Raw genomic sequence first — 22,716 nt, 5'->3', positions numbered from 1 at the left:
CAATCTTTAAAAAAGAATATGCAAAACCGGTAGGCGAGATTCATCTTTGGTTCAGCTGGTTTACGATTAGAAGTTCGCTGTGATCTTTGCTTTGCAAAGCTTTTCAGCGCAGGCTCAACCTCGAGTTGAAACCGAGCTCAACGCGTGACCCAATTCACTCCGGCGCGGCTCGATCGATCAGCGCCTACTTGCAGACGCCGGTGGATAATCTCCGTCCAGAGGGCACCGACGGGAGGGGATGCTACATCACAGGCACGCAGGAAGAGTTTTATTGGGCTAATACACCTTTACCCTGACTTAGCTAATGAAGCTGCAACGAGATAATACAGGAAAGGAAAATATGGCCCCGGCGAGTGGGAACGCTTTCATTAGCCCCGGCACACGGGCACCTACCTGACAGCCGACCCAAACCCCGAGCCACCCCCCGTCCCCGCGGGCTGAGCTTCCCCGCGTCCCGTCCCTGCTGCGACCTCCGAGCATCGCCGCATTTACCGCCTGTATCGATGACTCGTGTATTGCCTGGCGTACACCCAGTCGCAAAGGCACATAAATGGTATTACAGGATCACAGAATCACAGAATTGTATAGGTTGGAAAAGACCTTTAAGATCATCGAGTCCAACCATAAACCTAACACTACCAAGCCCACCACCGCACCATGTCCCTAAGCACCTCACCCAAATGGCTTTTCAATACCTCCAGGGACGGGGACTCAACCCCTTCCCTGGGCAGCCTGTTCCAATGCTTGATAACCCTTTCAGTGAAGAAAAATTTCCTAATATCCAGTCTAAACCTCCCCTGGCGCAACTTGAGGCCATTTCCTCTCGTCCTAAAGAGGCCATTTTCCTCTCGTCCTCGTATCATTTTGCAGCAGACAGTTAACAGGTAGAGCAAAGTAGCCGGAGTTGCCAGTGGAACAGTTTTAACCCACGCAGGGTAGTAAGTGTCCGAGGGAGAAACACCCCTTGTCTTCAGCAGCTTTGGCCTAAGCCCGGCAATCCTTTTTGCCCGCAGCAGGCAGTGGCCAGGAGTCAGATGTTCAAAGGAGACAGCTCAGAGCGCAGGACCAGGACTTAGCGATAAGCACTGGAAGCTCCTCTAAACCAACGCCCCAAAACTGGAACTGGAAGATTAATTAAGTTTTTTTACTAAAAAAATAGTATCGAAACTTCATTTTGCAGTTCTTTTTCTCGGCATTTCTGTATTCTGAGATAAGGGCTAAAATTTGCAGTGGCCTTGGAAAGTTTGAAAACACGTGGAGAACCCAGGTGGAGCGGCCACGGGAGGACAGAGGGTCTCTCTGCCTGTCACCACTGTTGTCACCGCTGTCACTTGGCCTCCTCACACCATTTTACAAGCCCTCCTTCCCAGGATGAGAGCTTTCAGCCCATATCGGATGGGATTTCCTCTCCGGTTCCCGTCCCAGCCGGAGCAGACTAAAGCGGGGTTTGCCCGTGTGCGCCAAGGAGAGGGATGAGGGACACAGAGCTGGGTTTTACTAATCCCAGGAACACCCCGTGGGCTCCCCACCTGACAGCTCCGCACCTCCGACAGCAAGAGCGGGATGTTTTGAAATCTTGCACCTTGTAAATAGGAGAAGCACAGCCCGATCATAAAAATGTAAAGTATTAATTAATAGTATAACTTCAGTTTGTATTCTAGCTCCGACATAATGAACCTGCCAATTTTGATTGCAAAGTGAAAACTCATCTCTTTATTTTGGACAAATAGGGTTAAGCTTCTTAAGCAATTCTTTGTTGTTTTGACTTCAACAATTTATGCAAATGAGATGTTAATTAGGGTAATTGTAACTTAAATTATGCTTGTGTAAACCTCTCCATTGGTAGGAAAGTGTGGGAATCCAGACAACTGGTATTTAAAGCAGCTGTACTAACTCACTTCTGAAAGCAAAGCATACCAAGATCACTTTCATGTCTTTACAATTTGTTTTTATGAGGTGATAACATTTTTACAAATACCATCATTTTTGCTTTTTTATATTGTAAGTGACAGTCTGACATTTTACAACTGGCTTATTGAAAACAAGAATTGAGCACTCTCGCTGTAACGGACATTAACTGCTCAATAGAGATTCACATGCTAATGAGGTGAGAGGGGCTCCAGAAAGTTTTGATAAATGCGACACACACTCTAACTAGCAGTGAATGTGAGTTGACAAAGAACATCTACACCAGGGTTCAATAAAATGTAACCCTTTAAATTAATCATACTGGCAGTATTTAATAGAATGCACAACAATCTCTTTTCTGATGGCTATAAAGCAGAAGAAATGCAAAGTCTCGACAAATGAAAGTTCCCACATTTCCCTCTTCACACTGCTACTTTCATTCGAACTTCTACAATTGTTAAAAAAAGGTAGTTACTGTAAATAACAAAGTAGGAGGTTTAATTGTTTCCTTCTTTTAAAGCAGGATGCTTTTCTTCACATTTATTTGTCTGGATTCTATTGAGCAAATACCCCGACCCGAAAGATTGATCATAAAAAGCATCACCGGTTGCGCTCGGAAGGAAATTTAAGGATACCATATAGCAAAGAGAGGCTTAAATGACCAGTTTTCTGCCGGGCCTTTTTTCAGCCCAGCTTGGTGATTTTTTTCCTTTCGCTAAATATAGCTTGAAGGAAAACACGCTGCAGCGGCTAATCAGAAGCAGAAAGTGAAGTGCCGGGGCTTCCTTCACACCAAACTCCCCAGACTTTGCTGAGATTTGCTCCAACGAGAGGCAAAACCGGGACTTGAGCTCCAGCATCAAAGCAGGAGAGGTGCAAAATTTTTCATCCCGGTTGTCTTATAAGTTTAATTTTTATTTTCCCATCCTCCCAGTCCCGACCCGGCGACACCGACCACGACGCGTGCGCCTGCGAGATCCCGGGAAATAAAAGTATTGGAAGGCCGATCGCAGCCCTTGCCTCCATGCATTACGCTAACACGTTATTTCTTCCTAAAGTGACAATCCCCGATACCCTTTTTGGGTTTAGCCCGTTTTAATCTTGGCAGGAAGTGTAAATCTGTGCGCTCAGCAGCATCACAGGCTTGCTGGCTGTCAACATTTTGCCTCCGCCAATGCTTGAGTGGTATTCCTGTCATTTCACTGGGGTAGGGGGGGTAGGAGACTTCTCCGTCTGACATACAAAATCTCCCCAACTAGTACGTTATGCCAAAACGCCGGCAAACGTACCCTGCTCGCTGCATTTCGAGCCGTTCTGGTAACTCAGACTTGCTCTCACAGCCGCTGCTGGATGGCTACGTGCAGCACGAGGAGCCCGCTGCAGGCGGCCTCCCGGGCAGAGAAAGGAAAATAGCCATGAACGAACCCAGAAGAAAATCCTCCACCCATCTCCCCATCACCTGCGGACTTTATGAGCTTATTCCCGTACGTTTTAAATTGATCAGCAGCTAGCGTTCAGCCCGGCGAGCCTGCCTATCCAAACACGCGTCCGCGCTCCCCGAGAGGTGTCGGGGGCTGCTCGACTTCTCTTTTCTTCCGCCCAGAAATTGTGAGTCTGGAAAAACGAGCGAGCGGAGAAAGGCGTGCTGCAGTTCAGAAATGGCCATTTAGCCAAATTGCATACCTGTGCTGTGTCAGCTATATGGTAGATTCATCTCATTCCATTGGTCTAATGGATAGCAATTGAATTTAATTAGCAAAACTACTTTGACTTAGTCTCATACTGTGCTGAATGTAATGAAATCTTTCTCCTCTCTCTCTCCTCTTTTTTTCCCCCTCAAATAAAGAATGTCCTTAACTGCATTCCACCGTTAGAATATTAAAAGCTATATATGTTACTCCTAAGGAGAGAGTACAGCCATCCCCTTTCACAGGCTTTAGATTTAGTTATTGTATTACATAACATAAAATAATTAAAAAGATACTCCGATAGTTACACACAGTATAAATTCAATTACCGCGATGTCTCCATTAAAAGCACTTTTATAGTATGAATAAAATGCAAATCCTCTTTATGGATCAATACCAGAAACATAATTCTATGCTTCATCCTGAGAAGGAAGTTAGCCTTAATAAATCATCCTCTTAGATTAAAAAAAAAAAAAGTTTAAAAGAAATGTATTTGAAGGTAATTCTCTCAAGCAGACATGATGCTCCTATTTCTTCTGGGCTCATTTTTTAGCGGCGAGGTTCACGGGCTGCGCCTCCTGCTTTCATACACACCCTGCCAAGGAGAAGAAAAGCCCCAGCCACGCTAACCAGCGCCGCGGCCGCTCGCGGCTCTGCCTGGATTTATTGAAACGCCCCAGATCCGGCAGCGAAAAGTTTGCAGCGACTCACCCCCTCCCCAAAACAGAGTGAAAAGAAATTCCTCCGGATTGGGTTTGGAGGGAATATTACTACCAAGCCTAACTTTTGCCTGGCCGGGCACAGCGAGACAAGTTCCTATGATTGATTATCGTGGTATCTCTGTATCTCTGACTTTGAACCATAACCTTTTTTGCGCACAATGACAGTTGGGACCTACCATTTGCCATCTGTAGAGATGGTGGGGGAGAAAAGGACTTCGCTTACATTAATCAACCAATTAAGAACAGACTTAAACAAAACACTAAAGCATAATAAAAACCTGACTGCTTAATAGCTTTCTACTTTTAATAGTTGCCTTCCTGTAGTCTGCTGATGGGAGTAGCACTGCTCTGCCCAGCCCCTGCCGGGGACCGGGCTCTGGCTCTGGGGCCGGGCACTACTTGAACTCAAATGAAGCTGAGGGTCCTCTTTTCTGGGCAGGACCAAGTCCCCTACAGCGAAAAAAAAAATAAAAAAAAAATAAAATAAAAGTTTGGAAACAGGAGTTGTAAATCACAGCCGTACAACACGGCCGGGCTCTCCCGTCAACTGCAATCATTAGAGAATTATTTTTGTGCTGTAAAATAAGTAACTAATCAAAGACACAAATCACTGCTTCGGTAAGAATTAACCTTTTCTTTCAAAGCTTGGGGCAGTATCAAGAGACCCCATATATTTTGTCGCTGCCCCCTCCCTCGCGGTTGGCAGCACATCCCGAAGGAGAGACCGAAATAGCGGCCAAATAACGAGGGGTGGACTCTGCACCCGGCCACCCCGATGCGGGTCTGGAGGAGACCCACGCACCCAACCCAAGCAACTCGGAGGCTAATGCTGCTCTCCGTGACAGTGGGTAAAACCACTTTTGTGCAAGCTGGCAGAGAAATCCGGCTTCCCCTCGCCGGGCTGGGTAAGCGACGCCTTGTGCAACGCACGCTGCGCGCTGCGGAAAAGGAGGAGGGAGACCTCCGCGTTTCTGAAACGCACCCTCGTTGGCGTCTCCGGCTGACGAGGTTGTGTTGTCGGCAGCCGTCTGCGAGGCCAGGACCGCAGTCGGACTGGTATCATCAAGAGGGACCGCAGCAGCATCTCCAACAGCTGCTTGTTTCTGCTGCCTCTGGGGCACCCACCAGCGCAGCGCTGAGAAGACCTCGTGGGCTTGTCTACTTAGCGAAGCTATAGCAGAGCACGCGTTCATACCGATAAAAAATAAAACATTTATTAGAAGGAATCATCTTCAACTCGAGGCATTTCATACGGGCGCAGATATGGCTAAACTGTCCCTTCGCCATGACCTGCAAATGAAATGGGCTGTTTTCGTTGTAAGAGGTGAAGCTCATTTACGGACAAGGTGTACAAAAACCCCACGAACGACTCAAGATCTGATCAGCCGAGAAAACGTACGCTGTTGCTACAATAAACACGTTTTTGTGATATTTAGTAATTGAAATTTGGAACAAATTTGTAGAGGTTGGCCAAGATGGTCTCTCCATCCTCGTGCTGTACGTCTCTTTGTCTATTGTTCTTTTTAATACATTGCATCTGTAAAAAAAAAAATTGCAACCTACTTTGTACAATTACTGCACTGAAGTCCCAAGCAATCTATCAAGTTGTCATACATTTTCTTCACATTAAACCTTTTAAAAATCTTTTTTTTTTTCTACATTTCAAGAAAATGCAGAAGAAAATTTACTTAGCCCCCAAAAAGGCACAGTGAAACACGTTGTTGATAAAGTCTGGTAACAAGAGGAGTTTGTGACACCATGTCCGGAGAGCAAATAATCCCCAAGGTGGCAAGTTAAAGTTTTGGAAGGTTTGTAAATCAACAAAATTCAGAGCAGCAATAAACCTGCAACCAACAGGGCTTCGGAAAAATTCCCTCTGGGCAGGTTCTTCTTACGGAGGTTTGCTGAACCCCCTTTTTGCAGCACTTGAAACCACCCCTGAAACGGGGTGCTGAGGTTGCCGGTGGCCCGTCCCCCCCGAGGGAGGGACAGTGACAGGGCCGGGGCTCACGGGGTGGCCGGACACTGGGCTGGCTCACGGAAAAGCGCGGCATTACGAAAGGCTATTTCTTATTAAGGAAAATGCTTTCGTCTACTGATGGCACCCAGAAACAATGAGCAGGAACATGAAGCAACGGGTGGGCGAGAGGGAAGGCGAAGGGAAACCAGGAATTATTTCAGCTGGAAACTGGATGAAACGGCGGGAGGAGGGGGATTATTTTGCCTATTGGTTTAAAAACTCTCCCCGCCGAGGTTTGCAGCATTTGAGTGACCATCTCTACTTTATAGCACTGTGCAGAAATGCGCAGATTTTGCCTTAATTTCCATCAGCCCCCGCTAAAGGAGCTCCATGATAAGGGATGTGATAAAGCTCTGCTAAGGATGGGAAGATGGGGATCCCTCTCCTATGAGCTAGGGGGAAAAATTTTCTCTCCGACTCTCCCTCCCTCCCTCTTTCCTTCACTGCCTCCTCCGAAAGAGGCCCCTGGGCGGCCAGAGGAGCCCCAGCATCCCCCGGATACTGCGGCCAGGCACCGGTCACTGGGTGCCGCCACCTTCGGGACCATAAGCTAATTTAAAATACGGGCAAAACGCTGAGTGATTTGCCTTCCGTGGTTTCGAAACGCTGAAGCTTCGCTCCCCGAACCCGGCTCGCGTCGCCGGTCCCACTTCTTGCAAAACAAAGAAATCTGTTTAGGCTCCAGGAAATCCCATGTGTTACCGTAACTAATTCGAGCCCAACTGCATTTGTAGTATTGTCAGGTCTTTAGGACAATCCCGTGCCATTCCCAATGTAGGGAAAACCGTGCGCTTAATTATCTTCTTCAATAATTCCATGGTATGTGATTTATTAAACGGACTCCGTATTTGTAAACAAAATCAGAGCCCCAAATGTGCGAAGATAGTCGCACTTCCTGGCTAAACGAGAGGCAGACAAAGAGCCCTAATGATGCACCAAAAATGCTAACCAAAAATGTACTCTTTAAAAAGATCACCAATTTAATGCTTTTTGTATTTCATTTATCAGCCATGTAGTCATCATTCCCCTCCCTACCACCATCTGTACACACTTTCCCAATAGACCATCACAGCTGTCCCGTTTCTCACACAAACAGTACCTTTTATATGCTTCCCAACTGTTTTTAATAACTGTTCTGTGCACAGCACTGTACTTCCTTTGTTTTCTTTTTTTTTTTTTTTTCCCTTTTTTTTAAATATGAAAAAGAGATATAATCCAAACAAACAGGTCATCGCAGCAATCGGTATAGGAAGGCAATTAAAATGGTAAATGCCTCCATGGCCACTGACCCGTCCTCGAGCCGCACCAGTGGCCCCAGCGCACCCAGCGCAGAGCTGGAAAGTTCCCTGGAGAAGTTGCTAAGGTAGACGAGGCTTGTTCAAAAAACGATGTACATGAGCAAGACCGTCTGAGAAATCCTTCATCCCTTTTAATGAGGAAATATTAATATTAGATACTGCTTGTGCAACCAGACAAAGTTTTCTGAGGCGCTCAAAGCACGTTTACCAACTCAAAGATACCGCTGCCCTGTATTTCAGAACCGTGTGGACAGAAACGTCCCGTTTTCGTTTCAAGTTCTGACTCATTTCACTCTCTCCGAACGCCCCGCGCACCCTGACCGCACTGCCGGCACTCGTGCCTTCCCCACGCCCGCCCCAGCGCGGCCGGGACCCCGAGCCGGGCTGGACCGCACGAGCTCGGTGGCCCGCAGCGGGGATGAAGGCACCGAGCAGCCAAGGATAACTCGGCCCCAAGCCCCGGGCAAACGAAGCCGCTTGCAAAGGGCGATACTGGGGAGAGATTCAGCCGGGAAGGGGGAGAAAAAACGGATTTTCTCAGTGACCCATCTCATGGAAAACCTACTCTACCAACAGGGTGTTCAGGAATGAAAACTCACTGTACTTATTTTTTCCAGGGCAATGCCCACAGCATCCTTCAGCACACCGCGGGGAGACGTGCGCGTCCCGCCCTGCGGCACACAAACGCTCCTCAGCCGGGTCCCCGCGCTCCGCACCCCACGGGACCGCAGCAGGTAACCAAGCTCCGGGACGGGACGGGGACCCTGCTCCTACCGTCCTCGTCCCGCGGGCAGACGGCTTCGCACCCTGGTGCTGCTGAGACACAATCTCTCACTTTTTTACAGAAGAGTTTATTACTAAAGACCGTGCACGTGTGAAACAACTGGTCCGCTCTCTCAGTTCCCATCGCGATTTTGACCTGCATCTTTTGACCAGAAAAAGAAACAGCATCCATGTTTAAAGTGGGCTTTGAGCATATTATTTTGCCTGTATATCAGGTTTATGTACCCACATTACAAAGAACAGGCACCTTGAGGATGCACTTTGGAGACGCGAGTGTGCGTCCCCAAACAGCACCGAGCTCCCTGGCTGGGTGCTTACAACCGCATCTGCCTAGGAAGAACCTAAACCAGAGCTGTTGAAGCCGATGGCCTTCTCTATAGGAGAAAAAAAGGTCTTGACCACAAAAATCCCACTTCTTACCTGACTGCCCCGTGTTTTTTCCAACTTTTCCGGCAATACCCCACCTACGCTCGCAAGGGTTCGGCTGCTATCGAGGCTGATCCTCCCACAGCCAGGCAAGCTGTTTACGAAGCTTTCAAATCAAATGATGCGGGATTTACTTTCTAGCTCAGCAACAACTACTTCTTACTTTTTAACACAGAAACAAATGTAAATAGGTTTGTCGGCTATTCTTAATGAAGTCCTCATCGCGTCAGGAAAAGTCCTCGTCATCACACAATAAAAGCATTGCAGTGGCTATCCTCCCGAAAAGGGATCCCAACAATAGCTGGGCTTTAGAAAAGCATCCTGATACAAAGAATTCATTCTTCTGATTTACTTGAAACTACTTTGCCTTAACAGAAAAAAAAAAAAAAAAAAACCAACCCTGAATTAAATTTAAGTTTTAGCCTAAGTTTCCAGCATCATTCAGGGATTTGGCCGTTTTCTCCCATATCAAATTAAAAGCGTATCGCGTAAAAAGATCAGACAAAATTTTGAGCGAATATCCTTAGGATGAAATCTGATTGACAACGTATTTCTGCATTAAAACCTCCAGTAACTGTTCATCTTGACAATAAACGTAGCAACTATCTAACTTGTCTTTTGATACCTTTACAGGGGTTCATCCCTGTTCTTTCAGTGCATTACAAGGTATTTTGTAACACACGTATTGGCTTTAAGCACAGAAACAGTAATTTAACCAGACGTGACGTTTATTACAAAGCTCACGCAGCTCATTATCTGTCCCTCACACACAAGGCTAAATCTGTAGAGGCAGAAAAATACAACACGAATGAGGCTGTCTCAACACTTTGCACTTAGTTCCTCGTCCCGCCTTCCTCCCGAAGCCTTCAGCAGATGCGCACAGGGCCTGCGCTCGCCCTGCAGACCTTCCCCTCGCCGGGTGCTCCGGTTGAGGACTAGTCCAAGCCCAAGAAGGCTGTACGGAGACGCCTGCCTATGAAATATTTCTCCTGAGTTGGCATTTTGCACCTCGCGACGACCCCCGCAGCCGTGCGGTGGGCTTCCCAGGCTGAGGAGCGCTCCTGCTCTCCCGTCGCGTGCTACCTCACGCGGGGCGACAGCGGCCGGGGCGAGAAGAGAGACGAGTTTAGGCTTTGTTTAGATACTGATGCTACGAGCACGTTATGAGAAACAGATGAAACCAAGGAGCAGGAGAAGCACTAGCTACACCTCTGTGGCCAGGGCTAAGTGCCACGGTGGCAGGCCTGGAGGACCCGCTGTAACCTGCAGCTCTCGCGGGCGATGCCGTATGAGTTTTAGGTCCCACGGAAGGTGTGCTCCGTCTCCACATGCGCTGCAAGCCCTGCCCAGAGCCCGTGTATCGCCGGCCAGGGGCTCAGGCAGCACAAACTGACCGGTGCCACCGTCCGGCTCCCCGCGGCGGCAGCGAGAGCCGGGGACGGACACGGCCTCCCGTGGGGAGCGTGCACCAGGCGAGCGAGATGGGCAGGAGAAACCCACCAACCAGCCCTCCCCGGGTAACACGGGGGCTTCCCGCTGCGCCCCGTGAGCGTCCCGCTGGAGGAGACCTCGGCGATACACCCTCCCGTGATGTTTTTAAACGACCTTTTTACATCACGAAAAAATTCCAAGAGTTTTATCTCATCGACCAAACCACCACCAGGTACCGGGCTCGCGCAACCCTTCCAACACAACCAGCTCACCTGGGCGAATAACCCTGCCTTGGACACCCACCAACCCCATGATAATTTTGTGCTTCGCTACAGATATATCTCACCCCAAAACATGAACATGCTGAAACATCCAATCATGTTCTGGCACGCATGCAAAAAAAAAAAAGCCCATGGCAACAAAGACGACAGCTTGCCAATGGCAGCTGCTGCACGCACACACAAAATTAAACTATATTCTTCTGAAAAGGGATATTATTATGGCATTTGTTTCCCCTCACCCATCACCCTCACCCATTCCCTCACGAAATAAAGGGGGAAATATCAACACGTATCAAACATCAGGAGAGATGGATAAAGAGAGAGAGAGAGGCGCTGCGCTGAGGGATGGGATGAAGAACGCAGGGTTTAACAGGAGATCCAACTGGCATCGGGGCTGGATGCATGGAGCCGCCCTGAAATATTGACTCGCCTACGGGAGTTGTATAGCACGTGCAAGTAAAACACCCAGCCTTTCTATGGCGGGAGGCCTGCGGATGCTGAATTGCATCAAGGTTGGTCAAGCCGGCCCTCAGCTATACCACAAATCTGCAAACGCACGCTTATATACGTTAAATAGCATCTGATGATACCTATCTCCACTTCCTTTCCCCGGCACGGACCTGCCTGATGCCTCCCGTGCTGCTATGCAATGCATGAGATAGCCGTCTCCTCACTTGTGAAGATAAATGTCGTATCGGACCTCTGACATCATGTATTCTCCAAGTAATTATTTTTGATATCATAAGAGTTGTACAGGGTGCACAATAAAATTAAAAAGTAGAAAGCAAGGTTAATAAGATTATCGTGTTGGTATAATAGGTAATGCATTTTGCAGTATATCCTTAAATCTGCCCTCTCAAAACATAATTAAATAACTGTGATTTATATTTTAAAGGAACGCAGACATGCAGTGTATCCTCCTACCCACATATGCTAATTGCTTTCAGCCCCTAAAAATCACACAGTTGTTTGCAGCTTTTTAATCCTCTTGTGTAAATAACCCGACTCAGGTCCAAGTTATGAACAATAAAGTCCAGGAAACTTTCAGAATAGCGTGTCATTAAACCCGTCTTGATTTTATCTTGCTAATCTAATGGCACTGATGTGTACCGAAGCCTGCGGGGAAGGAGGAACGACTCCCCAGGGCCCTTCGCACCGGCCCAAGAGCCAATTTGCTGCCTTGCCGTGACACCGGGATAGCACTCGGATCAGGAGGGTGGATATTAAGGACCCGGAGGAGAGACCGAGACCCCCTTAGGAGGAACCTACGGATGTATAAGCTCCGGATACTCCCTCCTGGGCCTCGCCGTGGGTCTGCATGCACCGCGGCGGGGCAGGGACCGTGGGCAACGTATGCCTACACGCTTGGCTATCGGCAAAACTCAACTGCGCCGCTCTCCATTTTGCACTCGCACGTGAGAGTCTGGCACACAAAATGGAGGCCCCCGTGTATTTTACGGGCAGCGGCTGCAAATCCAGCCCGAATCCCCCCGCTCTACGGGGGCCACGTCCTCCTCCTCCTACGTGCCACGCCGCGGCGATGCCACATGGAGCGATGCTAGCTAGAACCACTTCCAAAAAATATATAAATACACTGTTATCTCTTCAAAATGAATGATGAGGGGATCAGCCAGGGCGCTGCCCTTGCAGTTGGGCACAAAATGCTGCAACCCCCCAAAGAACTCGCTGGGATAAAACTGCCCCACACTGACGGGCACCGTGACCCACGTGCTGATCCCAGCCGGGCTTTTTGGTGGCTACCATAATGCAGGTGATAATTAACAATAACCAAAGATTGAATGAATGAAGAACATCGCGTGAACGGAAAAACCAAAGCGGTTAAAATGAATTTTAGTCCCCCAACAACTCTTATCTACCGAGAGCCCTCACTGTCGTAAGGAAACCGTCAGGGTCGGCTGCTGTTAGGAGGCTAAAATAATTTGCCCTGAATTTACAGCCTGTAATTTAATCAGCAACTCCAGCCCTTGCCTGCGCGGAAGGGAGCGGGGGCAGAGCCGGACCCGCAGCTCCCAGCGAGGGTGCCCCAAAAGCCGTCCTGCTGGGACAGTCCCCGAGCCCCGGAGGGTCCAGCTTCGGGGCGCGCGTGGCAAAGCGCAGGCTTTTGGTGAGGGGCTGAGGGTTTACGGAGCAGCCGGCTGGGGTTTGCTTGCTGGTTGCGAAAGCCTCAGCCGGTGCCTGAACCCAAAGCGTCGAGGGGAGGAGGAGGAGGAGGAGGAGCTGCGAAGAAGCTCAAGGCACGGAAAGCGAGGGATGCCCTTTCCTTTACATCCGAATGGGGAGAAAATACATAATTGTAATAATAAATAGCGGGTTTTATGAACAATTAGGATTCCACTGTCTCTTTGAAGGGTTTGAAAAGCTGACACGATGTTTTGGGTTCTCCAGATTCAGCTTTGAGGCCTCAACCAAGAGAAACATTCAGCCCCGCTGTGTACAGCAGTGACCACAACAAAGATTGTGGTTTCTCCCACACTCGCCTTAAATAGATCTAAATTAATGCTATTCATCATTGGGTGGAAAAGAAGGGAAATATAAAAGTGCAGTCGCTTGTAGACAAGCCAGCAGCGTTGGGCAACTTTCTTACCAGTCAAAGGCTGCTCCCGCTTCCGCACCTCGAAGCCCGCCGGGGCAGGGAGGTATGGAAATAACGCGCCCTTATACCAGCCGAACCCATCACCTGGAAAACATCCTGGGCATATGAAATACGCCTTTATCCCGTGTTTATTTGCTGTTGCTGTTGTTGTTGTTGTTGGAGAAAGGGGAAAGCTAAACCACATGACTGAACGCCTGCCAGGGGTTCGTGATAGAGCAGAGCGTCCCAAGTGCCGCACCAGTTAGTATCTGAATTATCACAGATACTCACCGGCTCAGTTACAACCGCACGGGGAGAGCAGTTGTCCCACCTAAATCCTGCTTCTGTCAGCTACCGCCCTGCTCGCAGCTGCAGAAAGCGGTCGGTCCCGCTCCCCAAAGCGGAGAGCATCCATAGATGGAGATATCTTTCTGCGCCACGCGGGGCGTGCAGATCGCCGCGTTTCGTGCACGCCCCTGATAGGCGGGTGCGTGAAATTTGGGGTGTCGAGGAGCTGTAGCTGTCCTCTCCCCACCTCTCCCGACTGAGATACGGACCCAGGCTCCCACCACTGACTTTTTATGGGCACCTTTTATAAGGCTTGAGCAATGCAAAATCTGCCTTCTCCTGGTATTCCTTGAGAGCAGAAATACCGCCAGAGGTCTTCATTTCACTTTTTTCTTTAAAAGTAGAGATGTCTCACTGTGGCAAAAATTAATGGAGGAAAAGAAAACCCCTATGAGCCCCCAAAACATGAAAATCTCAGCTGAACACTGAACCGTTCGGGTTCCCCGGGGCGCGCGCAGGGAGCCCCGTACAGGGAAAGCATGTGAAATACCTGCTGCAAAGCTGGCCGAGTATTTTTTGGTAAGAGTAAATGTAATCTGTCTGTAGAAATGCGTAGGGACTATTAACACCGCAAACAAAACTTTAAGGACCGTTTTGGATGTATGCTGGAACAGCCACGGGCTGGAATTAGGTTTTCAAAAGCCTTATATACGGAGAGAATGTCACGGATGCTTTAAAAGTCTTCGGATACGTGTAAAAACACCATATATATTATATATTATCTCCACAGAACAAACACCATTTGAAATGTGCCCCTTTTTAACTACCATTATGAGCTGTCTAAAGAGCATTTTGGTGGAAACTTGGGAGGAAAGGAGGGGGAAAAAAAAAAAAAAAAAAAAAAGCCCACTGATCTTACACCTGCTCTTTAGCAGTGGGAAGTGGGTTCTCAATCTGTTAACATGACCATCTGGCCAATCTGCATATCACGGCTATCTGGATTACTGTACGATGGAATGACAATAACGTAGCCAAAACAAAAGTAAAACGCATCAAAAACTAACAGTAGCGCAGCCCTTTTGATTTCAAATTAAATAATAAATGTGGTATCACAGCAAAGCGAGAAAGTCAGCTAAATAATTAAAAATGAGCCTTCGCTACGGCATAATTAAGTAAACAATATGGTGTGTGTTTCTATATGAGCCGGCAATAGTTTCCACCGTCGAACGCTCCACTTTTGCAAAGCAGCTATCAGGAGTTCAAGACGCTGCGACAGCTCTTTTGGTGATGTACGGTATTGTCAGGACACCTCTCGCATCCCTGCAACACGCCGAACCGGCCGCGGCTATTAACGGGATTAATGCAGCAACAATCAATACCAATTGTACTAAAAGATTACGGCGCAAAGCCTTATGTACCTTGCGGACTCCCTGATACCTCCACGGGTATTTTGGCTATCTGCAGTTGTTTTCTGCGTTAACCAATCTTTGGGTTATTCCCATCGATGCCTCTTTGCGGTGGTGGAAGTAGAAATATTTTAAATCCGCCGATGGGAACGTAAAATGGGTCTGCTTAAAAGTTCAAGGTCATGTGCTATATACTATTGCCCAGACAATTAGCCATAGAGCGTATTTAGGCGCTAAGTAAATTTTCACAGCCGCAGAAATGAGGCTGACTTCTTGCATCTTCGCTGGCTTCTATTCTAAACGCGAACAGAAAAATGAGCTCACGTAAATAAAACCCTCTCCCCAGATTTTTCTTAAATTTGGGATTTGTAAATGTCCTTCTGAAAGATTAAAAGATTTTCTCTGCCACAAATACCTCGCTAGCTTAATTCTCGCCCGAAGCGCATAATGATGGCCGTCCAAAAAAATAAATCGGGCATCGCAGCATCGCCTCCTGGCCTGCCATCCAGCTTCGTCCACTGGAGAAGTCTCTAAAAACTGTGACCTCTCACAAAATTTAACTACTTCCATTGCGAATCTATTCTCCAATCCGATCACATTAGCAGAAGGAACTCCAAAGCAGTAAAAAACTCCAGAAAGTTCTCGGTTGAGTGCCTACTAATGAACAAAGGTTAACTTTATCTAAAAGGTCAAATGCCTGGTGGCTAAGGTTGTGACCTTAACAACTTAAATTGTGACCTTGCCACGTGCCTAGTATATTGTAGATTCTGATACAGATCATCTGGTAAAGGACCGGTCATAAATTAGCTTTACTGTTCGACTCCCACAAAGAAAACGGTTTGCCACAATGGTTTCCAACTTGTCATTTGATACAAGCGCAGAATAAGTGAAAACTAAAAAGCGAACCCAAGTTCAGGGTATGAAAATGCCGCCTGCTTTTAGTTAAGCAGATTAGAAACTGCAAACTGAGAGCAATACTCTAGATTTCAATACATTTTTTGGTCAACCTCTAATTCACAAAACACCGATCTTCCTTTCCTTTTTTTTTTTTTTCTTTTTTTTTTTTTAAATGAAAATGACATGTAGTTTGCCTATTTGCATATTTTTGTTTTCTCTTTCTAGCCAGTTCTTAAAGAGAATAATTGATTTCAGTAGCTTTGTAAGAAGCGCTATTTAAATCTGTGCACATGTGTTCCCTTACAGTTGATAGTGCCTACTGAAGAAAAAGCGTGGATTCAAAGCAGTAATTATCGTACATGTTTAGAAGGAAAGGGACATCTCACCGCCGAAGTCATCTCGAATAAGGGCATCTTGGAAGAGAATACTCCCCCCCAAAAAAAGACGACGAAGAGTGGGAAAAAAAACCCAAGAAAAAGAGAAGCGAGCACTATGGGTGAAAAGGTCACAATGGTTTTGGCACGTATCTTCAAGCACGTTTCGGAGTCTGTGCCTCCTGCCAATACTGGCAACTTCTCAAAACTTTTAAGGAGGTAAAAACATTGTTTAGTGTTTACAAATCTTCTGTACTATAGCAGATGCTTGTCAAATCCGCTATATGTAAGTTGACCAGCCTACCTAATATTTGCGCTGGCGACCTCCTCCTTATACATAGGCGGTCCATACATTTGGGGAGCGCGGTCTGATGGAGTTTGAGACAAAGGACCCTTAATATTTTTTTTCTTTTGTAATTTTCCTGTTGCGCACCCGGCAGAAGCTGCCATTACTGCGGGTCTGCGAGAACCAATGGCTGTCAACTTGGCCAATGTTCAGGTGTAACAAAGACTGCTGGGATACATCGGAGGGGGGAAAAAAAGGGAAAAAAGGGGGGAAAAAAAAAGGTAGCCTATATGCGAGGCTTTCCGTACACCTCTGTGAAGCGATATAGGCGGCGACCACGCTGTGCTACCTCCTAAAAATCATTTTGTCCCCCTCCCCGGTGAGGTTTAGCAGGGAATACGCCAGCACACGCTACTGCATTAAGAGCACAATGCGATGCGTGCAATCAGCAAACAACGGCCGAAAACATGAAGCGGTGTGGTCTGTACGAGCGCGTTACTGCTTACACAAAACCGCAAATCTAACCCAAAAAAACAAGCCTAAGCCTCGCGCTAAGTTTCCGCGGCAAACGTCTAGTCCGAAGAACAATTACTGCAATCGCTGTCTGTTGGTGATGAAGGCAGAAATAAATAAGAGTTCGCTATCAAGGCTACTGTTTGCCAACAGCGTGCTGATAAGATGGTATATCCCTAATCACAATATTGAACTTTTATAATGTCTATTGCCCGACTGTTATAACAGGGAGAGGATCCCTTCAAGCTCCGCGGAGTACTTACACCCCTGGGTTCCGTCCTTTTCTCCCCATCCTACATTTTTGTGACCCGACATGCAGGTTAAGCCAAGACCGTTGGTTTCTATTAACAACTTTTGCACTCCACAGAAGGCTGCTTTTCATTTAGGAAACACAATACGGACCAGTATTTACCGGCACCGCACTACATATAAATCTAAATAATAAAAACCTGCGTGCCGTACAGCACTACGTAGTGGTTTTCAGCCGTGGCTATCAAAGCACTTTAAGTGCATCACCCTGCTCCGATGTACGGAGGAGGAAACTGAGGCAGACAAAAGGGATGCGAGTCCCCGGTCTCCTCGGGGCCGGTGATGGAGCGGGAGGGGACCCGCAACGCCCCAGCCCCAATCTCCCTTCGCTCAGCCATTAACTGGTAATCCTTCCCTCACCGTGCCCCATAATAAATTGCAGAGTAAATAAATCATTTTCCACAATATTTGCCTACCTCCCCTTGGCCATGAACATGCAATATGATTTACCACATCGCACCAAAGTGCAAAGTAAATTTCGCAGCTTATCTGTAGGAAATACCGTGAGGATACTCAAGAGTTATTTCTGAACAGGGATCATACCCGTAAAATCACAGCGGCGACACCGCCTATTGCAACAACCACTGCAGGGGATCAGCGCAGAAAAACTTTGGGGCAGCCAAAACTTTCTGCGAGACCCTCCAAAAGAAGGTGGCATTGGAAATGCAGGCTCCCGGTACTGTAATTTGCTCCGTTTTCTTACCGATACATATTTATATACAAGTGGTTTCTACTAATATGACTCCTCTCCCTTCTGCTCCTCTTTTTTTCCAGCCTGTCCAGCCCCTCAACTTGCAACTCAGGCTGAAACCCAGGAGGACCTATGCATACCATACGTGAAAACCGGGGCCTAGCACTTCACACGCGCACATTTTTCTGCAATATAATCACTCAGGAGAACTACGATATCATATTATTTTATCCAGCCAAGCTACTACCCATGCTCTGAGCACACCGAGTCGCTCCCCGGGCAGGGGGTACTTTGCCCTGGAGTCAGAGATCCCAAGATTTTCAATTTCATCACACGCAAAAACATCTCAGCCCCCCCCCCCCCCCCATAAGCACAATATTACCGAACCAGGAATTTGTTTCAAGACCTGCTCAGCTTCTAGGTGTATAAACTGTGATATTTTGGGGGGGGGTTTAAATGCCTCCTTTTCCCCACAGGACTAGCCGGGGGTTTGTTTCGTGGCCGCTCAGACCTGACGGCTAGGTTTGCTATCGAGGGACCGTCTCCTCCTTTCCCTCTGAGCCCAGTCCTGTGGGATTTCCGCTCCCCATCCCATCCCTGTGGGGTGAGGATACCTGGTACTCCTGACCCACGGGCCTTGGGCACCTCTAGCCCTCTCAGACTACTTTGTGCATAACATATACAACCTTTATTGGCTTTTTTTTTTTTTTTTTAATTAAAATCTCTCTGCTTTCCCCCAAAATCAGGATAAAGGAAGCCACGTCCGGCTGCCATCCCTCCTAGGACAACATTTAGGATAACACCTGTGAAGGATGCCCGAAACGCCGTTAACCCCGGGAAAACGAGAGCCGCTTTTATGCAGCTGCACCTCAAAAGCCCATAAAAAAAAAAATTGGGGAGGGGGGGAGTTTCGGCACTCCCCTCACCACCCTGGGAGGGCAACAACCGGCGTCCCCCGCTCCCTCCCCGGCTCATGCAGCCGCCGCCGGGGCACGGCACCCGGCACGGAGATAAACCGAAAAGTTGGAGAAGGTGATATAGAAAGGCACTTACCTGCTGCGTGCACAAAGTATGCCAAATATAAATCGAGTTCCTTAACAGAAACTCCTATATGGTGGGGCTGTACGCACAGCCCGGGGTTAGAGCACTGTGGGGACTTTACAAGGCGCTCGCCATCAGTACTTTCGAGCGGAATACCTTTAAATAAAATCACCATAACAAGGTCCAACCTCCAGACCTTATCTGCCTGGCGAAGGCAGTCAATTCTTCTCATCTTGCCCTTCTGGTCTGGATTGGAAAGAACGCAACACGGAGGCTTTTTTCCTGTGACTGTGAGAACAAAATCCTCCCGAAATTCAGGCCTGATATCTTTCCGGAGCTTTGCCAGAAGTCTGGATGCCCATTTTTGCTTTACCTCGGGTTTTTCACTTAGCAGTTCGTCCTTCACGGCTCTCTCTTCCTCTTTTGACATGCGTTTTTCATGTTTTTTGAAGTATTTTCTTTTTCGGGCTTGCAGGTTGAACCACGTGTATGCAAACGCTCGGACGTGAGGCAGAAGTGCTTCGATGAAGGGATGAAATTCATCCTGAAAAAGTTACAGAGAAGGGTCGATGTCACCGAAACCATCAACAAAAAGCCTCCAGAAACGGGGCTTTCGCGCGAGGTGCTAAGGCTCGCCGGGACGGTGAGAATTAGGAAGGTGCTTGTACATTTTACGGGCTGCGGGACTCGTACCCCTCGCCGACGGACCCCGACCCCGCCACCGCCGCATCCCCGCTTCACCTCGCACCGACCCAAAACCTCCGCTCCCACCCCCCGAAAACGGGGTCCGACTTCAAACGAGCACCCGGCCGCAGACGCTGCAACGATGGGGCCCTTTCCCCAATCCCCAAATCTCTTAAAAAAAAAAAAAAAAAAAAAAAAAAAAGGGGGGGGAGAATGAGTTAAAAGCTAAAACCCCTGCCGCGAGTCCACTTGCGGAGCGCGTATCTCCCTTTGCTCTCTCCCTGACCCCGCTGCTTGCGGTGTAGCCAGCGTATGCCCGCCAATTTGGCAAATCCTAAACATTTGGATGCCAATCAATGTTTGTATGGGGAAGTCTAAAATATAGTAAAACTTTCCCTGAGATATATTTGGAAATAGCAGCAGGCAGTATAGTAAAATGCCAGTATAGCTGCATATACAAATACAATGAAGGGTGGTTTTCTCTCCATTTCCTAAACGGTGAAGGGACCAGAAAGTAACGCGGCCGATTTATCCCGCGTACGCAACAATAACTAACACTAAAATCCTAGAAAAGGCAAGTCTCACGATTTCTTTTTTTTTTTTTTTTTTTAGTTTTGTTTATATTTAGTCAAAAAGAAAAAAAATAAAAATCTGATATTCGGGCATATTAGGACAAGCCAAACTCTGAGCCTTTCTAGAAAAGAAAAAGAAACAGGAAAAATTGAAAAATGCGGTAACAGAAAACCTTAGCACGACATGTGCAAATACGCAAAGAATTATTAATTCTTTCTTTATACGCTGTGCCGTGTTTTCATATATTTAAGAAGAAATGCCCTACTTGGAAAGTTAGTTTGGCCATCCGGAGACACTGCTTGCTATGTGTAACGATGAGTTAAAGATCACCCCTCTTCCTTGGCACAAAGATAATCATGATTAAAATTATGCTGACAATTTAAAAAAAAGCAAGGAAGACCCCCTGATTTTGTTAAAAAAAATAAAAAATAAAAAAAAAAACTCAAAAAGTACTACTTAAATCAGCCAGAGAGATCAAAACATATTATAATATACTGGGGCCACGCTTCTTGTTTTTCTCTGAATAAATGAATGACCGAACTCTGGGCTGCACATAAAAACGTGTATAGCCTGTGGGGCCCGATCCAGCACCGCGTGCTGGGGACATCTCTGCTGCCAGGGGCCGAGTTCCTCCTTCTCCCAGGATTGGGCCCTCCAGGAGGGAAAAATAAAGTAATTTGTGCAACGTTTCCCCCAGCATGGTAAAGGCCACCCCCTGCCTACCCTTGCAAGACGACGTTGGGGATTTTTCAGATTAACTAACTTTTTTTTTTTTTTTTTTTTTTTAAATGATCCCCATGGAGTACGTTTCCTACCCAAATCATTTCGGGTCGAGCAAATATTGTTATTAAAACAGACGTCTTACGTCCTTTCAACACCTTATTTTAACTTGCATTTTCTTTTCAAAAATTAGGAAAAATTGAGAAATCAATAGTAGAAATATCTACCAGCAAAATCCTGTCGTAATTCAAGACCTTCTGCTGACTTCCCAAAAGCTTTCATTGCACTTATGCTGAGTGGCCCCTGAATTGTAAATACTTAAATCTATAGGTAATACCACAGCATTTATTTTTATTTTAAACACAGATTGTTAAAAACTACCGAAACTGGCACGATATATTTCATTATAGCACAGCATTATAGCACAACGGCAGTAATCACAAGTACTATGAATGATTATTAAAATATAAGCAGGTAAAATAAAATAAATCACTCCAATGATTGGCACATTCCTCTTTTTTTTTTTTTTTTCGCCCCCCCCTCCTCTACTGGAAAAGATCATAGTTTCAAATTTCAATAAAGTTTAAAAAAAAAAAAAAAAAAAAGATTGCTGCAAGTTTGCAGTCGGCAGATTCAAAAAGTGAGAGGAGGCACAATCCCAGCACATGGAGCTGCTCTCACCCACCAGAAACAGCTCTCGCGGGGGGGGGGGGGGGGGGGGGGGGGGGGGAGGAAAAAATAATAAAAATATAAAAACTACAGGTCCCTACAAGCTATTAAAAATAATAAACCCTCCCTTCTGATCCCTCCTGTCCTTCCCCTTCCCCACTCAGGGAGAGTCAAGGAAAAAAGGCCTTTTGTCAAGTGGAAGTTTATCTGCGAAGGTACGCGCAGCAGAGGCTCGACAGACCCACAATGAGCCAGGGGAGCGCTTCAAGCGATCCTAGTTTCTAAACACGTCTTGGTACATCCTGAATATTTTAACTTTTCTGCTTTAAGCAGCGCTTTGTCCTGCCTGATCTCATGCGCTCGGGACTTTTTTGGCTCGACGCTGGATACTATCCAAGAGCGAGTTGCTTTAACCTGCGCTAAAGCTGATTTCTACGATGTGAACCTGAAAGGGGAGGTAAAAACAACACCCCCCCCCCCCAAAAAAAAAAACACCACAACAAAGCACTTTAAAAGATTTCAGGGGGAGGGGAGGAAAAAAAAAAAAAAGTGTTTTTTGGTGTAAAGTCAGGGTCCATGGCCGAAGTAAATGAAAAGCACCGCTGCTCGGCGCGCGAGGTGTGCACGTCCCTATTAGACTCCAATGTGTCTTTTCAAAATGGTGTGCGAGGAGAAAAGGTTAATGACTCATAAACAGACCAACTTTCAAACTGTCTTGGTAAACACGCCGCTCCGTAAAAATCGCACCGCTTCAATCTCGGCGGCGAGGTATTAGCAAAGTCAAAGTGGAAATAAAAGCACTCAGGACTGATCAAAACAAAATTGGGCTGGAAGCGGGGAAGGGGGGGGGGAGCAGTTTCTGCACAATACAATTATTTATTTCAGTGTTATTATAGACACCCCCCCAAAAAAAAAAAAGTTTTGGAAATGTGTCAATGCAAGTGTGCTAACAGATGTGCAGACTTGTCTGCAGCCTCGCTGCAAAATATCAAGATTTTAAGTAACTGGTGGAAAAGGAGATGATCTTTCCCTTAAAGCTAACTTGGGGAAAGGCAAACTTTCAAAGTATTTGATAAAGACGTTTGCTTTCCCCCCTCGGCGTTTGATGGGTCACC

General features: G+C 47.0%; 1 protein-coding gene across 13 annotated transcripts in view; it reads right to left on the bottom strand.

Moving 5' to 3' along the window:
• NFIA (nuclear factor I A) overlaps positions 1–22,716 on the bottom strand; it is a 256,456-nt gene that overhangs the window by 230,818 nt on the left and 2,922 nt on the right. For 12 of the 13 annotated variants that reach the window (XM_075508866.1, XM_075508865.1, XM_075508875.1 and 9 more), the window contains exon 2: positions 18,968–19,499. In XM_075508866.1, the coding sequence (XP_075364981.1) occupies positions 18,968–19,499 (532 nt within the window). Of the gene's footprint in view, positions 1–18,614; positions 18,718–18,967; positions 19,500–22,716 lie in introns of those variants that run through there. The other variant, XM_075508877.1, reaches the window with a different exon arrangement.

This window comes from Mycteria americana, chromosome 7, assembly GCF_035582795.1.
Source record: "Mycteria americana isolate JAX WOST 10 ecotype Jacksonville Zoo and Gardens chromosome 7, USCA_MyAme_1.0, whole genome shotgun sequence".
In the NCBI taxonomy this organism is placed as follows: Eukaryota; Metazoa; Chordata; class Aves; order Ciconiiformes; family Ciconiidae; genus Mycteria; species Mycteria americana.
This window is presented reverse-complemented; position numbering and strand designations above follow the sequence as displayed.